Source organism: Cibotium barometz, chromosome 42 (assembly GCF_041138505.1).
Source record: "Cibotium barometz isolate CiBa-2024 chromosome 42, ASM4113850v1, whole genome shotgun sequence".
NCBI classification, from domain to species: Eukaryota; Viridiplantae; Streptophyta; class Polypodiopsida; order Cyatheales; family Cibotiaceae; genus Cibotium; species Cibotium barometz.
Window position 1 is genome coordinate 12,532,964 of NC_141087.1, and position 22,531 is coordinate 12,555,494.

At 45.5% G+C, this 22,531-nt stretch overlaps 1 protein-coding gene across 1 annotated transcript in view; it reads left to right on the plus strand.

Annotated features, from left to right (window-relative positions):
- LOC147614175 (dimethylallyl, adenosine tRNA methylthiotransferase) overlaps window positions 1-20,232 on the plus strand; it is a 69,631-nt gene extending 49,399 nt beyond the window's left edge. The window contains exons 6-8 of the mRNA XM_086780712.1: window positions 19,464-19,549; window positions 19,634-19,723; window positions 19,824-20,232. Coding sequence (XP_086636838.1) covers window positions 19,464-19,549; window positions 19,634-19,723; window positions 19,824-19,886 — 239 coding nt within the window. The 3' untranslated portion in view covers window positions 19,887-20,232. The remainder of the gene's footprint in view (window positions 1-19,463; window positions 19,550-19,633; window positions 19,724-19,823) is intronic.
- The last annotated feature ends 2,299 nt before the right edge of the window (window positions 20,233-22,531 follow it).

The following is a 22,531-nucleotide window of genomic DNA, read 5'->3' on the forward strand; positions in this document are numbered from 1 at the left end:
TCTGTTCCTATTGTATCCGCTTCGGCGATTTCATCAGTAATGAAAAAGCATCTTTCCGCGTACTTGATTTATGTAAAGGATGCACAGGATGATGAGTCTAAGTCTAATTTGTCAATGTTAGATAAGGACAGGGCTGATTTCTTAAGTGGGTTTCAAGACTGTTTTTCCGAGTCATTGCCAGGAGAATTACCTCCTGAGAGGCCAGAAGATCATGCCATAGATCTGATTCCTGGTAGTACTCCACCGAATAGACCGCCGTATCGTGTTAGTGCAGCCCAACAGGAAGAGATTATGAGTCAGGTGCAGGAGCTATTGAATAAGGGGTTGATTCAGCCTAGCTCATCACCCTTTTGCTCACCTGTGCTCTTAGTGCAGAAGAAGGATGGTTCTTGGCGCATGTGTATAGATTACAGGGCGCTGAACAAGAATACCATCAAGAATCGATTCCCCATACCGAGGATCGATGACATCTTGGACCGCTTACAGGGCTCCACAGTTTTTAGTCGTATTGACTTGAAAAGCGGGTATCATCAGATACGCATTAGACCTGAGGATGTGCATAAGACAGCATTCCGAACCACGTTTGGGTTGTATGAGTTCTTGGTTATGCCCTTTGGTTTGACGAATGCGCCTGCCACATTTAACAGAATGATGGACAGGATTTTCAGACCTCATAGAGAGTTTGTGGGCACATTCTTTGATGATATGATTGTGCATTCACAAACTGAGGAAGAGCATAGAAGGCATTTGGCCATTGTGTTTGCAGAACTCAGAAACCATCGGTTGGTGGTTAATGGCAAGAAGAGTGAGTTTTTCTTGCAGGACATACATTTCTTGGGGCATATTGTGTCTGGTCATGGAGTCCGTATGGATCCAGCAAAGGTGGAAGCAATACTTAATTGGCCAGCTTTGAGGACCGTGCATGATGTACGCAGTTTTCTAGGATTGTGTTCCTATTACAGGCGTTACATACGGCACTTTGCTGAAATTGCTTCGCCTCTTCATGCTTTGACGAAGAAAGCAACTCCGTTTAGATGGGCTGATCGGGAAATTTCAGCATTCAAAAAGCTCAAAGAAAAGCTTACTTCGGACCCAGTATTGGTGTTACCGGACCTCCGAAAGGCTTTTGTTGTCCAGTGTGATGCATGTGGAAGTAGCATTGGTGCAGTTCTCATGCAAGAGGGACATGTGATAGCCTATGAGAGTAGAGTTTTGCAAGATGCTGAGAAGCATTTACAGGTGTATGAGAAAGAGATGTTGGCTGTAATTCACGCTCTTTCTACATGGAAACACTACTTGCTTGGGGCTGATTTCACTGTAAAGACAGATCATCAGACCTTGCGATATTTCCTCACGCAGACTAAGCTTTCAGAGAAGCATATGCGTTGGGCAAACTTTTTGTCAATGTTTCACTTCCAGATTGTGCATGTGGAAGGCAAAAAGAATGTAGTGGCAGATGCTTTGTCACGCAAGCCACAGGTCTTTGCAGTTTCACTTGCTTATCATCATGAGCTTGATGAAATGAAAGAGCAGTATGCCCATGATGAGGATTTTGAAAGGTTGTATGATCAGATGTCTGAGGGTCAGCGGCATGAGCATTACACTCTCAGAGATGGGTTTTTATTGATGCATGGCAGATTGTGTGTTACCAGGCCATTGCGACTCAAGGTTATGATTGAAAGTCATGCTCCACCGTATGCAGGTCATAGGGGTATTGACGCCACGGTCAAAGCAGTGGAGACTTTCTTTTATTGGCCAACCTTGAGAAGAGATGTTGATGCCTTTGTGAGGCAATGCATCGTATGTCAGAAGGTAAAGTTTGACCGTCAGAAGACACCAGGGTTATTACAGCCTTTACCTATTCCGGATAGACCTTGGGAGAGCATTGCCATGGATTTTGTATTTGATCTTCCACGGATACAAACGGGAAATGATGGCATCTGGACAATCATATGCAGGTTCAGTAAGCAGGCTCATTTCATTCCCGTGCGGAAGACAATTAAAGTGGATCATATGGTGAAGTTGTTCATGGCGAACATCTTCAAGTATCATGGCTTGCCTACGTCTATCATTAGTGACCGTGATCCACGGATGACGAGTTTGTTTTGGAGAGGGTTGTTTGACAACATGGGTACAACTCTCAAGTTTTCATCGTCTTTTCATCCACAGACAGATGGTCAGTCAGAAGAGGCTAACTCTACAGTGTTGGATCTTCTCAAGTGTTATGTGTCAGAGCACAAGCAACAATGGGAAAAGTATCTTCCTCTAGTGGAGTTTGCATATAACAACACTGTACATAGCTCGACATGCAAGGCGCCTTTTGAGATTGTAGGAGGGAAGAAGGTACCGCCCATTTTGCATACAAAGGATAAGATCTTTGAGGCTGATCAGTATGTGGAGAGCTTGTTCTTTTGCGTTTTGAAAAGGCTAGACTCAAGAAGATGAAGGGTAAAGAGCGCTTATTCCCTAAGTTGAGCATGCGATATTATGGGCCTTTTCAGGTTTTGGAAAAGATTGGTGAGGTAACCTATCGTTTGAAGTTACCACATCACTGGAGGATTCACAATGCTTTTCACGTGAGTCTTCTTAGACCTTTCCGTGGGGATGTGCCTGAGGATGTATCAGATGAGGCTCAGCCGGAAGTTGAGGAACTTGATGAGGTTCTGATTCCAGAGCAGATACTGGCACATAAAGAAAGGAAGGTATGAGGTAAAGTTTCCCGTCGCTATCTTGTGAAGTTCAAGAACTATTCACCGATGGATGCGAAGTGGATGGAGGAAGGTGACTTAACAGATTCACCTCAGGTTTTGCAGCTTTATTTCGATGCCTTTGAGTTAGAGCCGACTCTTATTGTGGCTCATTCAGGTTCAGCAGAGCATGGGTCTGGAGCATTACCTGATGCTCAAGAGGGGGGTAGCACCTCCACTCCCTTGATACAGACAGGCTCAGATGACATCTAGAGGTTGCTTGGTGCAGATTTTATCTCATCCGAAGGTACTGAGGCTGATAGTACATCTGTTTATGGGACTTCTATGATATATGTGTACTAGTCACATGGAGATTTTTGTGGATATGTATGGTTCACAGTGGTATACAACTTGGACTATTACTATGCCATTGGTTTGCAGTGAATATTGATACATGTGTATGGCTCAAAGAGATTGGGACGCTGATCTTGCCATATTGTATATTTCACTTTGGATATTTTGATGCATCACCAGAATGCAATCGAGGACGCTTGCCATCTTTCAAGAGGGGGGTATGTCATGGCCCTGTGAAAATGGAGCAGGACAAGTGTGGGCATGGTGGTTGCAGAGTCAGAATATTTTATGATTCACATGGGGGGTGCCCGGACAGAGTTTAAGATGTGTGGACATCCCTAGATGTGAAGGGGGGAACTAGAAACATTAAGTTTTAATGTTTATTGGAGTTTGCCCCTAGGCCTTAGTGGCCCTAGGAACTTATTAAAGTTGGGGCCCTAGGGATTAATTTGGGGAGGAGTTTTCTCTCTCTTCTATCTCTCTCTTCCCTTTTTGGGGAGTCGTGTAGCAAAAGAGGAGTTTTTCTTCATGCGCATGATTCACTAGCGTGGAAAAGCATAGAAGCTCAAGGCGGCTGCAAAAAGACCAGTTTGTTGCTGTTTTCTGTGGGCTGTGAGCTGTAACAGGCCGTACAGCAGCCGTACAGTGCTGTACGACTGCTGGTTTTGCTGTGGACAGAGGAGCGCAGGGTTGTGAGGCTTCTTCTCTGCTGGTTGGGCTGCGCAGAAGATCTGTACAGGCTGTACAGTCTGTTTTTCAGCAAGTACATATTGTACGGCTGCCGTACAGTGTACGGGCAGCAAGGTACAGCAAGTACAGTTGCTGCAGAGGTGCTGACAGGTGCAAACAGGTGCTGGACAGACTGTTTACTCAGATTCAGGCAGGTACAGGAGAGGACAGCAGGCTGTTTATGCAAGTACCACTCCTGGCACGTATCCCGAGGCGGTACAGACGGGTACTGTGCTGATTTTCAGATCTGTATTTTCAAGGACAGCATAGGAGTGAGCATCAGGAGGAGGATACAGGCAAGTGCAAGCACACGTGTGAAGCAGGGTTGTGGATTCAAGTGCCTGCAAGCACAGATTGGTGCTGTTGCTTCCTCCAGTGTTGTTTCACGAGCTGAACTTGGTAAGCTCTGTTTCTGTTCATCTATCTCTCTTTCTACTGCTTGATGTCTGTTGCAGATATGTGTTATCTGGCCCCCTTGTGAGAGGAGGGGTATGGCAGATTGACAAGGGATTAAGACAGAGATTGGACAGCACATGTGTGATTGAGCTGAGAAGATGTATCATGCACTTGAGTTATGCCAGATGTATGCCCATGGCTGGCCTGCTTAGTGAACTTGGCTGATCAGAGGAAGGCACAGTGTGTTGTTTGATGACACAGATCTGTGTGCATAGATCCTCTGTGCTGAGAAGGATTTGTGGGCCGTCAGATTGGACTTACAGGTGTAAACTCTTGGCTGGTCTTTGTGTTGTACTCAGCCATTCATATTATTTTAATTGAATAAAGAAATACCGCGAGGGGCGCCAAGCTTTGGGGCCAACAGGTGTCGCTGTGTTTTCAGATTTGGGCACTCTAGCTCCAATCTGTGTTTTGTTTCTCATCTAGACTACAAGTGGACGGGTGATTGCTTCTACCGCACTCTGGTTTTCTATCAGAGGCCGGTTTCAGATACCCGGGAATGGATTCTTGACAGTGGTGCTTACAGGCACATGACTCCATCCTGTGACTTCTTTTTTGGATCTGAAACGGCAGTCAGGTCGCATCTTTATTGGCGACAACTCCACTATTCCGATACATAGTGAGGGCCCGATGGAGATTATTCCCGACGGAAAGGGGGGCAAGCATGCTTCCCGTGTTCTTTATGTCCCTGCTGTGGGTTTTCATCTTCTGTCAGTGCATGAAGTATGCAAGACTGGCTTTCGGGTGGAATTTGAGGAGCATTCAGTTGCTCTACGGGACCGAGAGACTGGCCAGGTTGTTTGGGAAGGCGGTGTGGAGAATGGTATCTACAAGCTCTCTGCACTCTCCGCGTTGACAGGTTCTCAGGTCGGAGATTTGTGGCACTTTCGTTTTGGCCACTTAAATGTGGATGCATTGAGGCGAGCTTTCCGAGACCAGATGGTGGTTGGCTTGCCAGATGTTGGTAGTAGGCAAGGGCGCTGCAGTTCTTGCATACGTGGTAAGCAGCACAGGGAATCCTTTCCGAAGCAGGCTTCCAGGCGGGCTTCGAAACCATTGGAGTTGATTCACACTGATTTGTGTGGACCTCAGTAGACACCATCTTTGGGAGGATCTCTCTACTTTATGCTGCTTGTTGATGATTGTACCAGATTCACGTGGACCTACTTTCTTTCCCAGAAGGACCAAGCTTTTGCTCGGTTCAAGGATTGGCACGTGATGGTGGAGAAAGAGTCTGGATTTCAGGTCAAGATTCTCAGGGCTGATAAAGGAGGTGAATTCTCCTCGACTGTATTTCTCAGATTTTGTGCAGATCACGGCATCAAAAGGGAACTGGCCAATACTGGATCGCCTTCAAAGAATGGAGTTGTCGAACACAAGAACAAGACTGTGGTGGAGATAGCGAGGACCATACTAGAGCATCGTGATCTTCCTCGTCCACTTTGGGGGGAGGCTGTGGCAACGGCTGTCCATACAACCGATGTCCGACGACTTCAGTACCCCATATGACTCCATTTGAGGCATACTTTGGCAGGAAACCTGATGTCTCGCACTTCCGTGTCTTTGGGAGTGACGCGTATGTACATATTCCGAAGAAGCAGAGGGGGAAGCTTGACTCCAAGTCCTGCAAGCTTGTATTTGTGGGATATAACTCTCTTTCCAAGGGATACAGGTTGTATGATTCAGACAGGAACGAGATTGTTGTTAGCCGGGATGTGGTCTTTGACGAGCATGTTCCAGTATCCACTGTTCGAGGAGCCGCCACTTCTTGGAGATCCAGAGGAGTCTGATGATGATTCCCAGACCATCATTTCAGTTGATCAACCTCAGTCACTACAGGAGGTTGAGCCCGCAGCTGGAGTAGAGCCCCCGCGACCACAGGTGGCTCCACGATATGTTCGAGTACCTAGGTGGTTGTTAGACACCCTTCGGGAGTCAGGTGTCACGGAGTTAGCCTCCGAGTGGACCACAGAGGACGGCCCTCGAAGATCACATAGAGTTTGAGATAAAAGCAATACAGCGGAGCTTCTTTAGGTGAACTATGCTTTGATGTCTCGTATTATGCGGGACAAAGAGCCCACTTCCGTAAAGGAAGCCCTTTCACAGGATACTTGGAGGAAAGCCATGCAGGTGGAACTTGATGCCATCGAGAAGAACAACACTTGGGAGTTGGTCCCGAGGCCGTCAGTCATTGGTGTCAAATGGGTCTTTAAGACCAACTGTGCGTCTGATGGGTCGGTGGACAAACACAAAGCCAGACTTGTGGCTAAAGGTTATGCTCAGCGGCCAGGCATCGACTACGAGGATACCTTTGCACCGACAGCACGGATGTCCACGATTCGGACCGTTCTTGCCCTTGCTTCTTCTCAGAGGTGGCCCGTGTATCAAATGGATGTAAAATCTGCGTTCCTTAATGGTGACCTGCAAAAAGAGGAGGTGTATGTTGACCAGCCTCCAGGCTTTATTGTTCCAGGATCTGAAGGGATGGTTTACAGGTTACGTAAGACCTTGTATGGTCTTAAGCAGGCTCCCAGGGCTTGGAATCAGAAGATTGATTCCTTCTTTATTCGGACCGATTTCAGAGATCGGTTGCAGATCCAAACCTGTATCTCTTTCGGGAACGCGGCATGGTCACGCTTATCATCCTTTATGTGGATGATCTCATTCTCACTGGCGGTCATGTGGAGCACATTAGAGTGACGAAGGCTGCCTTGTCAAAGGAGTTTGAGATGACCGACTTAGGCTTACTCCACTTCTTTTTGGGATTGGAGATCTGGCAGACCCATAGGGGTTTTTCGTCTCTTAGCAGCGGTATGTTCACGAGTTGCTTGAGGCCTTTGGGATGAAGAACTGCAAGCCTATTACCTCGCCGATGGACCCGAACACAAAGTTAACCGTTACTGATCCTTGTGAGCTAGTGGATGCCTCGCAGTACCGGTTGGTTGGTTCATTGATCTGGTTGCTGAACACCAGATTGGACTTGAGCTTCTTTGTGGGACTGTTGAGCTCTTTTATGCAGACGCCATTGAAGACTCATTGGGACGCAGGATTGCGGATCTTGCGGTATCTGCAGAGTACGAAGGATCTGGGACTCTTTTACACAGGAGGGAATGGAGTCAGGCTCCAAGGTTGGAATGACTCAGATTGGGGAGAGGAGATCCAGACACGAGGAGATCTACTTCAGGATACAGTTTCACCCTCGGCTCAGGAGCAGTTTCTTGGAGCAGCAAGAGGCAGCCAACTATTGCCCTTTCTTCGACAGAGGCAGAGTACCGGGCTGCTTGTGGTGCTGCTTGTGAGGGTGTGTGGCTGTGGAGGCTGCTAGGCGAGATTGGGTTTCCACAGAAGGAGCCCACAGTCAACCAGTGCGATAACCAGAGTTGTATAGCTATTGCTCGGAACCCGGTCTTCCATGCCCGGACCAAGCACATAGAGATACAGTATCCCTTTGTACGTGAGAAGATCTTGGTTGGTGACATCTTGCTACTTTATTGTTCGACGGAGGACAATGCGACGGACCTCTTCACCAAGTCTTTACCTCAGGCTACGCTCAGGCGGCACTCCAGCTCCCTTGGGTTGATTTCCCAGCCAGGAGCTGAGAGGGGGTGTTAGAAGTCATCTCCTGTCTACTTTTATACACCAGGGCCTTTGTTGTGGGTGTGCCCGCCCTTATGAGGTGTTTTATCATTTTTCCTCACTCCCCGTATTTTTTCCCTATTTTTCCCCATTTTCCAGTGGTGTGGAGGGATGCCAGAGGTTGGCACGAGCACCTAGTGGCTGGCCGACTGTCCCATCAGCAGACGTGTGACTGGCTGACTGCCCATCAGCAAGCGTGGAGTATTTTATTGCTGGCCGACTTGCTGTATGGAGTCGTGGGCTTCATTTACTGCTGGCCGACTGCTCATGCAGTCGTGGAGGGCCACCAGTGCTGGCCGACTGCTCACATGGGGCATATAAATAGGCCCCATGCCCCCACCACTTTCTCACTCAGTTTTCTGCGGGACCTTGTGTATAGAGAAGAGTTTACACACCTATCTCTCTCTGTTTCTTGTGCTGTCTATTTTCTGCATTCTACTTGCTCTTGTCTACCCAAGTTTGGTTATCATTTCCGCTGCATATTCTGACAGGATCATGGCATCCCATACCACCATGATACAGCCCATACTCGTGCTACGATTACTACAAAACACCAGTTTGTGGATTTGTCGCGATCTATCAGAAACAATAAATGCCAATGGTTGACCTTAAACTAAAACAAGTTCTCGAAAGGAAGAACTCCAAACGAGACTAGTGATCATAACTCGGTCCAGGGATTAGACAACATCTGTGTACACAAAGAAGAACAACCTTGACCAGTGTCCCAATCAAAGCATCTGTCTAAACCTAGAAAATCTTGGAAATCAAAACTTGCTTCCAAAAACTTATGCGCATAGCGCAAGTTCTTAAATAACCATGATTCAATAGTCTTGGTATAAGAATAGGCGGGTATACTTGGAATACCGTGAATATCTAGATGTACACACTCTTGCTATGGACATAAAACTTGAGGACCATCAAAACCTTAAGGATTGTAAGGTTGAAAAGGTACATATTGGGTATTGTTGCATAATTGTCTTGCATGCAATCTGACAATGAATCCGAATAGGTAAACTTAATCTAGATGCCCTCTATCAAATATCCGTGTAGCCATAGTGGCAATGTGTGGTCAACTATTCCGCAATCCTACATATATAGATAAGTCTTGCCTATCAAAGCCCAACAATGAAAACAATGTTCATTCCAATATCTGTAGGGTGTTAGGTCTATGTCTTGCATGGTACAAGTCCATGACTAACTCGTGTGTGTGTCCATAAAGTTCTTGGAGTAAAAACTCCCATGTGTACCCCAAAACAAACATGTGTACTTGCATAACACGGTACAACACTGTGCTTTTATTGTTAAACCCTATCTTGCATGTTCCTTGCATGTGAAAAATAAACACATACCTCATAACACGCTGGTCCAAAAGTGAGATAGAACAAAGCACGTGCATCCGAAGCTCGCAAGTACCACAAAGTCCCGTACACAACCTAGACATCATGGAGAGAGAAGATTCTGAAGAGAGATCGTAGAAAAACATGTCGCCATCACTTGCTACTGTAGGGCAGCCCACTGACGATTGTACGCCTCTGTCTGGACAACCTACATGTGGTTGTCCACAACCTGTGGCTGCGTGTGGTAGACCTCGGGTAACATGGATGGCTGTGGCATGTGCACCTCTGCTAGATTGCCCTCCATCTGCATGAGTGCGTGCACACACGTCATGCATGGCTGCATGGGAAACAGCCCCAAAAACTTGGGCTTCCTCACCCCAAAGGGGTGCCCATCAGCAAGGTACAGTCCCCATGTGGGCTGCCACAAGCCCCATCGAGCCGTGATAGTCCCTGCAACCGCCGACAGCCCTGGTCGACTCCAACAGCCCTTCACAAGTGCCGTCGACAACCCCTCCCACGTCCGTCCTTGCCCCATGTGCTCTGCACTCTTGTGCTCCATCTGTCGGTGTGTGCCCAACTGGTACCCCTCCCCCCAATAAATAGGGAAGGAACGCCCAAAAAGCACCCATCATATAGCGAGAGGCTCGAGGAGTCCGTAATCATCCCTTGAGGGGAATCGATATAGATATGCTTCCTTGCCCTGCCCACCATTTTCACCGGCTGGAGTGCCGGACTCTCAATGATATCTTGCCCAACACTTTTCCTCCAAGAGCCATCTATCCCGAATGGAGTAAAAAACTGGTACATTGTTCTCACCCGAAGTGGGAAGGCACACGGTCTAAAGAGGTACCCCTGTCTTCGAAAATACCCCAAACCATAAGTGATGAGGCTCTTCCATGAAGTTTCCTATGATCCAATGGTTAGGTATGGCTACATTCATTTGCATAATCCTTTGACTAGTGCCTCTCAAGTCTTGGGTGTGAAGCATTCTCTCATCCTCAAAGACTCATGAACCTCTTCCAATCCAACACTGAGGGGATAAGAGTCACCCAGGTAGCCCACTCAATGTGCGTGGTTCTCCAAGAGGTCTACCATATTCATCGAAGATCAAGTCATTCCACACAATGGGCTGCCTGTTAGCTTCCTCAATTTACCGCGGAGGAATGTGAACCAAGAAGCTCCTCATGCAATCCTTGGCTTGCAAAAGATCACCAAGGGAGACGAAGTTGGTTGGTGCTCTGCATCCGAGAAGATAAAACGTGGGTTGTAAATCCAATCACTTCTCTTAATGAGAATGCACCTCGTGATCTACTATAGAAGAAAGTCCTTCCAAGGCTTGGTGCCAGGAAGAATGTCCTTCCAAGGCTCTTCACTCCCACTCACTGGGGTCCAGTGCAGGTATCTAATAGGACACCCATCATATAGCCAGAGGCTCCAAGAGTTCGTAATCATCCCTTGAGGGTGATCGATATAGATGTGCTTCCTTGCCCTGCCCACCACCACTCACCAGCCAGACCGCCGGACCCTCAATGATATCCTGCCCAAGACTTCTCTCCGAGAGCCATCTATGTTGAATGGAGTAAAAAACTGGTACATCATCCTCACCTGAAGTGGGAAGGCACATGACTTGAAGAGGTACCCTGTCTTTGAAAATACCCCAAACCATAAGTAATGAGGCCCTTCCACGAAGTTCCTGTGATCCAATGGTTAGGTATGGCTACATTCATCTGCAGAATCCTCTGACTAGTGCCTCTCAAGTGTTGGGTGTGCGAAGCATTCTCTGATCCTCAAAGACTCATGAGCCTCCTCCAATCCAACACTGAGGGGATAAGAGTCGCCGAGGCAGCCCACTAGACATGCGTGACTCTCCAAGAGGTCTACCATATTCATCCAAATTCAAGTCATTCCACACAATGGGCTGCTTGTTAGCCTTCTCAATTGACCGCGGAGGAATGTGAACCAAGAAGCTCCTCATGCAATCCCAGGCTCGCGAAAGATCACCAAGGGAGAAGAAGGTGGTTGGTGCTTTGCATCCGAGATGATAAAACCTGGGTTGTAAATCCAATCACTTCCCTTAATTGGAGTGCACCTCGTAATTTGTAGAAGAAAGTCCTTCCAAGGCTTGGTGCCAAGAAGAAATCCTCTGATAGCTAGCTTACAAAGTAAAGCCCTACACTGCACCTCCGGATCAATGGTGTTCAATCCTCCCTCTTGCTTAGGCATAATAATGGTATTCCAAGCCACTCTCACCCTAGTGTGTACAGTGTCGTCTTTCTGACCAAAGGAAGTTCCAAATAAGCCCACAAAGCGACCAATGCTTCCCTTATGAAAAACCCAGCACGACGTGACAAACCAAGCAGTCGCATCAAGCTTCTTGCTACTCCAATTTTGCTTATGAGCACTGTTGTGCAGGCAAGATGTCAATGCCAACGTGATAGCCAAGTTATCTGGCAGTGCATCCTCTCTAAATCCAAGTAAACCCCACATCCAACCCCAATCTGTTTGGAGGGAGTCACTAATCCAGAATCCCGCCGATTTGTGCCAATTAATGGTGGCACGTCCTGCCAAATGAAACATCTCCAAGGCAGTGTGGAAAGCACAGAGGCATGCATGTGAGGCCTCCAAAAACATAGCAGTATCATAATGCACGTGCATGTATCTTTGCTTGCTTAAAACTAATTTTGTGTGACTGCAGGCTATGACGTGTTTAGTTCACGGGCAGGGGACGCCCACCCATGAACCGTGCGAGTGCCTTGTATTTTGACATGGAAGTCACACAACTCCCAAGTACCATTTTTGTCAATGGAGTCCAACTCTGAATGCATGGCTGCTACCCAATTGTCATCCTCCAATTCATCAACATGAGAAATAGGTTCCTCATTACAAGCGGTGGCAACAAGAGCTGTATCCACATAATGTGAAGATGCCTGGCGAGAAGCAGCACGTGTACGACCTGGCATAAATGTAGACTGTTTGCTATCACGCAAAGTCTCAACCAGCCATCTAGGAACAACTTTGACTTCCTAGTATCTAGATCTTCCTTTGCCAATGCATCACCCAAGGAATCATGATCAATTTGAGACATTTCAGGATCAATTTGGGGTAAGTTCAGCTGCTGATTTTGTTGATTTTCAGTAGGCCTAGGTGGCTGTAAATGAGCTGAAACTGGCTCTACATTATCCACATTGGAATTGAATAAAGGCAACAAAGTATCAAACACATCTTCCGGCCCAATAGATGGCTGTTTGGTACATGAGAGGAGTGGTTGAGATGCATATTCATAAAAAAGATAACATCTCTTGACACAATGATCTTGCCTGAATTAGGCACATAGAGTATGTATCCCTTATTCTCAGTACTATAACCGATGAAAATGCATTTGATTGCCTTTGCATCAAGCTTATGTCTTTGCTGTGTGGGCACATGCACATATGCCAAACACCCAAAGACTCTCATATGAGTCACCACTGGAATCTTGCCATTCCATGCCTCATAGGCAGTCATAGATTTCAAGGCTTTAATGGGGCAACGGTTAAGCACATAATTGGCACACATAACCGCCTCAAGCCAAAACTTACTGGGCAGATCCTTGCTCTTGAGCATGCAACGTGCCATCTCCATTAGTGTACTATTACGTCTCTCTGCAACTCCATTCTGTTGAGGAGTATAGGGGGTAGTACAGTGATGGGAAATACCATGTAACTGCATGTAGGATGTGAACTCATTTGACAAATATTCCTCCCCTCGATCTGTACACAATGTGACAAGCTTGTGTCCACAAGCATTTTCAGCCATGGGACGGAAGTCTTTGAAAGTTGCAAAGGCACTTGACTTCACTTTTTTTTATAGTGAAGATGTATTTTTATTAATAATAAGAAAAGAGTACATATAAACTGTGGGATAGTCTTCTCAAACAATCAAGAGAAGAACTACCCACAGAAACTGCTCAATCCAAAATCCTCTTAGTGAGTAGTTTCATTGCATCCGACTCCGGTCTGTTTATACTCACGAGACTAGCAATGTTAGCTTTCACTAAACAAATAACTTTCTTAAGATCTACACTTTGCATGCCATCATTAACAAAGACCAGAGTGTTCCTCGTAGACCATATCTTCCACATGTATGTAAATCTTGCAAATCCAAAAAGGCCTCTGTTGGACCAATCTTTTTACCCAAAACCCAATGGGACCATGTATATTGGGTTACACCCAACAAAACCGAGTGTAGTCATCAATGAACGTGATGAAGTACAAGTGTTCTCCAAAAGATGGAGCCCTCATGGGGCCACAAAGATCACTATGAATAAGCTGTAATGGACGGACATCCCTCATAGCACCATCTTTAGGAAAGGAATTCTTGTGCATCTTTCCAAGGATGCATCCCTCACATACATGCTTGAAGGGAACCTGCATGGGAGGAAGCTCATGGACCATACCTTGCTTCTGTAAGCGTACAAGAGATGGGAAATTCAAGTGACCAAACCGAGCATGCCATAACTCAGTGTCACTCAACACACGGGAGGTGGATGCAAGCATAGCATCATGAGAATAAGTACTCCTATCATACATGTCAAGCTTATACACGCCACTGCATAATGTCCTAGAAAGCATAAGAGAAGCTGAATCTCTGCTGTCATACACTGAGCAACAATGGTCAGAAAACTGAACCTTAAATCCAGATAATGCAACGGCTGAAACAGAATTGAGATTCTTCTTAATGCTTGGTATAAAGTGTCACAAAGAGTAAAACTATCCCCATTACATGCTGATAGCTCCACATTGCCAATGCCTTTAATGGAGTAAGAGTCATCATTGGCACACATAACTATGCCACCTGGAGGTGAATCCCGCAAATTGGCAAATAGATCGATGCAAGAAGTGATGTGCTTAGAAGCACCACTATCAAAGTACCAATCTCGAGTTGAGATAGATATACAAGAAGCAGGCAAACTGCATGTAACCACTAATGTATAGCCTTGATGAGCAAAGTTGGCCTCTTCTTTAGTGTCCACAGTAGCAGCCAAATCTTGTTGCTTCTTTTCTTTTCACTCTCAATGCGCTTCCTACATTCCCGAATGAGATGGCCAGGTTTTCTGTAATAGTTGCATCTCTTCTTTTTCTTGGTTTCACCCTCTTTAGACGAGGTAGAATCTGAATGGGCGTGAGGTTTGCCCTTAGGCTTACCACTAGATGCAACCCCCGATTTACCTTTGTTACGATCAAAAGCACCAAATGCCTAATCAGTAGAAAGCATAGTAGTCTTGTTAGAACGAGGCTGCTCCTCTTGCAATAAGAGAGTCACCAACTCATCAAAGGTATACAAGTTTGGATTACCCTTCATGAGTAGATGAAGAGTAGTAGCAAAACCCTGATAGGATTCTGGCGAACCCTGAAGCACTGTAGATACAAGTGAACCATTTGGAATGGCCTCATCAATGTTGATGAGCTGCTCTCGGAAATCCTTGATGCGGGTAAGGACTTGTCCATTGAATCACCCTCATCCATATGCTCAGACTCAATCTTCTTGCGAAGATAGGCAATACGAGCCTCATTGCGAACGTGATACAAAGAAGCAAGTACATCCCATGCACCCTTAGCAGAAGTGCATGAACGAATGTGCGGTATAACCTGCCTTTTGCATGAAAGGGCAATCAAAGCATGTGCCTGAGCATCCTTGGCATCATGCCATCTTAGCTGTTCTGGAGTGGGTGGCAAAGGTGCAGAAGATGTACCACCACCTGAAGATATTTCATCACCTGCATCAATGGTTCCTGAAGTACTTGTTGCTCGTGCAGGTACAATAGGCCTGAAATCAGCCCTTGATAAATGGACCCACAAATTAAAAAATGCGTACAAACAGGTAGTATGACTGAATTGAGGCAAAAATCTGCATTCCAATGCTGAGACACACGAAAAATTGGGGGAAATGCCCCAGTTGTGTCTTTATCACCTGTTCCAATGCTGTAACACCCAAAAAATTGGGGAAAATGCCCCAATGCCAAAGCAATGTACCTGTAATAGCAAAAATGCCTCCAAATATCTCTGATAACCTTGCAAATAGTGTTAATTTTTGCAAAATCACCAAATTTTTAGAGCAATTATGCACCAGATTTGAGGAAATCAATGCCAATGTATGCCAATGCTGCAATTCAGGCTCAATGATGAAAAGTCCCAAAATTAATGCTGTCAATTTGCTAATTTTATAGCAGTTTGTGAATGTTTGACAGAAATTATAAATAATAGCAAGAAAATTTACTGGCTACTAGTGGCAGCACAAATCCCTAGTACAAGATAGCAGGCTGAAGAAACCCTAACCCTAAACCTGACAGAGCAGGTGGGTGAAACCCTAACCGTAAATTGCTCTGATACCAATGTTGGGGTTGAGGAGAGCTTGCCTGTACACCACCACACACACACCAAGCTTGAACCACACACGTGAGTAAGAGCTAGTTGCTGGAAAGTATTCTTATGATTATGATAGTACTAAAGTACTATGAGTACAAAAATATAGCCTAGGGCAAAGTGCCCAACACACATAAGTGTGTTCACACAAGGAAAATACCTATGTCCATCCACAGGGAAAATGTGCCCGTGAGCAAGCTGTGTTCACACCTGAATGGGAGTGGTCATGACCAACACTGAGAATGGCCCTTAGCCACAAGTCTGGCCTTGTGCTTGTCCACCAACCCATGAGACGTATACTTGGTCTTAAAGACCCTCTCGACACCAATGACTGACCGTTTTGCTGGCCTCGGAACCAACTCCCAAGTTTTATTCTTCTCTATGCCAGTTCCACTTGCATGGCTTTCCTCCAACTATCCTGAGAAAGAGCTTCCTTAATGGAAGTGGGCTCTTTGTCCCGAATGATACGAGCCATCAAATCATAGTTTACTTGTAACAGCTCCTCTGATTGACTTTTGTCATGAACTTTGTGCAATCTTCGAGTTCCATTCTCTGTGGTCCACTCAAAGGGAAGCTCTGTAACACCCGACTCCCGAATGGTGTCTAACAACTACTTTGGTACTTGAACAGAACGCGGAGCCTGCTGCTATTGCTGGGGCTCATCTCCAGCCTCGGGCTCAACCTCTACAATTGACTGAGGCTGTCTAGCTGGAACAATAGATTGGGAATCATCCTCAGACTCATCTGGTTGCCACAGCCACAGGCTTTCCCCAAAGTGGACGAGGAAGATCATGATGCTCCAACATTGTCCCCGCCATCTCCACCACAGTTCGGTTCTTACGCTCAACTACTACATTCTTTGAAGGCGAACCTGGATTGGCCATGTCTTGCTTGATGCCATGTTCCGCACAAAACCGCACAAAAACATTAGAAGAGAATTCTCCTCCTATGTCAGCCCGAAGAGTATTCACCTGCTATCCAGACTCCTCCTCCTCCATAACATGCCACTACTTGAACCGAGAAAAAGCCTGGTCCTTTTGGGAAAGGAAATAAACCCGTGTTAATCTGATACAATCATCAACAAGCAGCACATAAAGTACAAAGAACCTCCCAAGGATGGGGTTTGCATAGGTCCACACAAGTCAGTGTGTACCAACTCCAAAGGTTTCGAAGCCCGCCTAGTAGCTTACTTCGGAAAAGATTCCATGTGCTGCTTAAAGGCATGAACTACAGTGTCCCTGCTTGCTGCCAACATTTGGTAAGCCATCCACCATCTCGTCTTGGAAAGCCGGCCGTTGTGCATCCACATTCAAGTGGGCAAAACAGAAATGCCACAAATCACCGATCTGAGTGCCTGTAAGAGAAGAGAGTGCTGAGAGTTTGTAGATGTGCTGAGAGTTTGTAGATCCCATTCTCCACTCCGCCTTCCCATACAACTTGGCCTGTTTCTTTGTCCCATATAGCAACAAAATGCTCATCAAACTCCACCCGGAAACTAGCCTTGCAAACCTCATGCATTGACAAAAGATGAAAACCAAGTGTTGGGACGTAAAGAACACGAGAGGAATGCTTCCCTCCTTTGCCATCGGGAATAATCTCTCCTTCCCTCACTGTGAATGAGGATAGTGGAATTGTCGCCAATGAAAATGTGACCCGATTGCCGCTTAGGATCCTTTAATAACTCTCAGGAAGGAGTCATGTGCTTGGAAGCACCACTATCGAGAATCCACTCCCGAGTATCCCTGGCGGTGAAACCACTGGCCTCCTTGCTCGAAGAAGATGAAGCATCTGTGTCAATAATCTCCAAGTGCACAAAGCCGGAGTCTTGGCAGCTGCAGAGCTGAAGAATCAACACTCTTCTTGGTACTCCGCTTAGGACATTTCCTCCAATAGTGGCCTTTCTCGCCACAATTGTTACCGGTCCGCTCGGCCTTCAAAGCATCACACTCTGAATTGGGCTTCTTCTCAGAAGACTTCTCCGATGAAGACTTCCCTTTGCCCTTATTTTTGTTGTTGTTACGGCCTTTCGACTGTCCCTTATTTTTGTTGTTGTTAGGGCCTTTCGACCGTTGGCTAGTTAAGGCCTTAGAACCTCCGACTAATGGAGGATTCGTAAAACGCTCTTCTTGGTCCAAGACCATAGGCACAAACTCCTCCCATGTGATGGTGTTGAGCCTCCCACTCGTGATCAAAGAGGAGTAAAAAGCTGAATACTAAGAGGTCAGATGAGACAGCAAAGTGATGGCCATGTCCTTTGAAGAGATCTCCTTCCTAGCCTGCAGGATCTCTTGCTGAAGAGCCTGTTACTTGTGGATGCGCTCCCGCATCGTCAAAGACTTGGCAGGATTCATCACCTGCATCTGCACTTCCAAGGAAATCCGCTTCATGGGTGATATCCTGTTATATAGAGAAGCCAAATGCTGCCAGAGGGATTATATAGAGAAGCCAAATGCTGCCAAATCCCTCTGGCCAGCGTCATATGTTTGACATGATTAATCACCTATGGTGTGCTATTAAGGAAGATGAAAGAACGCACACGGGCATTGACACGATCCCCCAACTGTGCCTGAGTCTCCCGTTCTTTCCGAGTAGAGGGTAAAAGCTCCCCGTTCTCCAACTGCAGTCGGCCAGCATGTAGGGAAAACATGGAAAATTGAGGAAAAATGAGAAAAGCTCTTAAGCGGGCACACCAACAAAAGCCCTCACTGTACAGACAGGAGACGACTTCTAACAATATTCTTCGCGTGGACTACTTTCTGGGCATTGTGGACAATATGGCAAAATCGAAATCAGATGCATTATGGACTTATTCCTGTTGATCAATACACCTGCTTCCGACGCTTGTTGAGACAGTCTCTACACGATTGCTGAAACTCGCAACAAATAGATGACCAGCAATACATGGCCTTCTTTGACTGCTTCTAGGCAGTCACATCCTTGGTCCCTAGAAAGGGGCCTCAGTTGTATCATGATGTTCACCTCGCAATGAGGTTTTCCACTGGTAATATAAGAATTACCCCTGCTTCTCTCTAGAGTACCTCAGGTGTAAAGCGTCCACCCTCTCCCTATCCTCCTATCGTGTGAGAGAGACTGCAGAGACACTTTCCTCCTCTCCAAAAACCTCCTACAACTTCCTCCGGCATGGATCCGCCCTGTAGGCTCAGAGGAAAGGAGGCCCAGGTGTGTGCAATATGAGGTCCATAACCCAGCGAGAGAGAAATAGAAATACATGGATGGATGTGTGAGGCGGTTGGTGGGTGTGTGAATAATGTATGTATGCATGCATGATGCATGTATGTGTGTATGCATGCACACACCCACACCTACACGTGCACACATATTTATGTGGGTGTGCGCGTGTGTGCAAAGTACTTCAAAAAGATAATGCATGTATGTAACCAACACATGCGTGTGCACATGTATATTTGTGATGTGTGTTTTTTTTTGTGTGGGTTTTTTTTTTTTGGGGGGGGGGGGGTGCGTCGTTCGACGCGCAAAATACCTATCATTAAAAAACGCCAACATTCATTATCCCGCATAGTACTCTCTGTACTTGTTCCGTCCATGTACAGGATGTACTATACTCGATTTTTATAACCACCTTTGTAGAAGGAAGCAACTGACCGGAGGATTATCCTTTACATGATTCGCTGTTTTCCTTCAAGAATTCTTTGCTTATCGATGTATACTGACGGTACGATGATCTTTACACGATTAGATTTTTTTCCTTTGAGAACTCGTGTATGAGAAAAATGCTGTAACTGCTGTTCCTGTGTTATTGTGAAGCAGAAGCATATGACAAAATTACATGATTCTTTTGAGAAAAACATTGTAACTGCTGTTCCTGTGATATTGTGAAGCAGAAGCATACGACAAAATGACAAGAGATATGCTAGGAGCAAAAGAAAGGTTGGCGAAACTTCTGGCTTCAAAGGATAAGAAAGCAACAGTAGGTATCTTGTTGCTGTGGCCGTGCCATATCATCTCCTTAATTTGATCCTGAGTGTCTGATAAGACTGTCCGGTCTTTTCAGTTGCTGGATATGGTAGAGAAGAATGAGCTTGATCGTTCTCTTCTGGCACTTTTGGATGAGAATATTGCTGCAGCAAACTCGCAAGGGCAGGTACGCTTCCTTAAGCTAAAAGTAGTTTGGCATTTTCTCCACTTATTTGCCTTGAGCTCATGCAGGTCCCCAGTATTGTTCTTTCTTTTATTGAATGCAGGCTCAAGCTTCCATGTTCATGGAGAAGGTCCGTGGTGCCGTGCTTAGGTACATCACACTTTAGCTCCTGATTACCCAACATTTGTCCACTCAACTCATGCTGTCAGCTGCAAGTCAGACTTGTTCTTCAAAAATCTTCCTTATCACAAGCTGCCTGAATTGTCCTTAAGTTTTGGTCCTTTCTATGTTCAAGGCTGAGCTCCAGCATGTCCACTCTTTGCATGACCGTAGTCCAAGAGTAAGGCCACATATATGAATGAGGTGGCTTGTAATCTTAGTAGTTCAAAAGCAAATCCTTATTAGTGAAGTTGCTGGTGGAGCTTGTTTGATTTTCTAGGCAAGCTTTACTGAAAACAGATCACGCATTTTTGTACCTTTGGTTTCTTGTTAACAAAGAGGAAAGTGAAAGATGGTAAGAGACAGTAAAAGGGCATATATAATTAGGGAATCTAGAAGGCTTTGATCAATGTGTTTGGGGAGGCCGATGTGAATAGGAAAGACCTTACTAAGGGAACACCTAAATGCCTTAATTGAATAATTAAGGTGAAAGGTCCGAAAGGGTTGAATCTTAAAGAAGCAATTGGCCACATCACAAACATTGCTAATAAAGCATGAAAGCTAATGAAGAAAGCAAGGGCCAACAATAGCTGGGTTATTACTACATAAGTGACCTTGGGGTTACTTATTAGCCAAAGTCAATTATTAGATCCAAGAGGTCAAGTAGTCATGTGGTGGCTTGGGGCTACCAAGGAAGCGTGCATAATCTCGAGGCCATGGAGTTTCAAGGCAGGGGTTTTGGGCTAGTGGTATGGGAGGTTAGGTTAGGGCCATCGGTACCAAAGCAAGCGCGCGGTAATTAGACATGAGGCTCAAGGGTGGTTGGAGACATTGAACCCACGGTTGGGTAGTGAGTTGCTAGCTACAATCAATTGCGGTCATGTGATGCATATGATGTCGGGTCTATGAAACCTCGTTAGGGTTTTGGTTCTAGGTCAGATAATCCTTGGGCGTGGTCTGTAGAGACCTTACAATTGCCTTGCATGTACAATGCATGGAACTCTTTGATAGTCGACCTCTCTTTTTAAAGCATGTAGGTTGGATCTATCCTTAAGTACCTCATCACGTATCATAACTAGGTTGCTTCTAGTGGCTTGCTTTTGTTTCTTTCGGATGATCTGTTCTTTATGTGCAAAAGCTTTTCTAGACCATGGGTGTGACTATGTAGATTTCTAGTATATGAAATAGTGTCACATCATTTAGGTATGTATTCTCTTCTATGATTTTTCGCCAAGGATCTTTAGAATGCACGATCTCTTCCCAATTCGGCACATAGGTCTTGTCATTCGATATGCAGTCTCTCTCAACCGCTACTTGTATCCTAGTGAGAGACTCACTTAAACCACCTACTCGTAAGGAGGCAGTGCTTTTTACTTTGTATAAATTTAGAAAGAAAAAGGATATCAAAAGTTAACATTCTTAGGAATTTGTTGAACCTACTACAAAGATCCATTTACTTACTATGAATGCAAGTCTCATCATCCAAGAGCTAAATCGCAATAGGACATCGAGAGTGAAAGTGCAACAAAATCTACCATAACAACCCTAGCATAGGCCCGCACCACGATACCTTTCATACCAAATGGCGTCCTACATTAGTTACCTTAATGCACAAATTTGTCCATGTACCTCCAATATAATATTCCAACTGCAAGATCTCCCCTATCCAATCCTCATCTAAGATTGAACAAAGGTTGTGTTTTCACACATAACTAGTAGATACTCACGTCTACTTTTAGGGTAAGCGTAAAACTACCCATAAACGTTTGCATATTGTCCATGTCCTATGAAGACAACATACGGCTTTGAGCTTCTTTTCACCCCACCAAATTGGAATGAACTTAAAGTTACCAAAGATTCATCCAAATGTATTAGTAGAGGTTCTGAAGAACAAGATTTTAACTTATTTCATCACTAACATGTCCATGGGTAACAACCCATCGAATCAGTGGAAAATCCCTATGACTCCAAAGTCTTGAAACTAAAATAGCCCCGTGGAATTGTGTCCACCTTGGGTATCAAATAGTCCAACTGATAATTGGTCTAGACATTCAGTCTAAGATTGAGAAGTTCCAAACTTCTCATCTCTCTCATGCACAATTCTGAGGCTTGCCTCATGCATTAGTACCATTTGGCCATAATGAGAGTGTGTGATGAATCATAAAACTTATCTACGAATGATATGTCAATGCTTAGATAACCAAGAAAGTCTATTATATTGTACCCACTACTCCTCACAATTACGAGAGGTTGACTATGTCAAAGCACAATGTTTGAGACAAGAAACCCGCGAAGCCTCGAGTAATCCTACATGGCAATACACTTTGGCATCCTATACCACCACAGAACATCCCACATAACAACCCCCCCGGCTTAAGCATGATCATAGGTGGAATGGCCAACTTGCCTCCCTCTACAACTCAACCTTGAAGCAATCGAATTTCTCTCAAAGTCAAACCTTAGGGCAACTGGAGGTCAACCTAATCCATGCAAAGTCAAGGATGAAAGATTCCACCATGTTCACACTTGAATCCTTATCTATGGCTTTCGTAGTCAGCTCTATTGGCTGTCAATAAACCATTCGAAAATTGTGACCTAGGCATCTTGGATTATGTCCATCACCACAAGACTGCCTAACTCTGCACCCTGTAC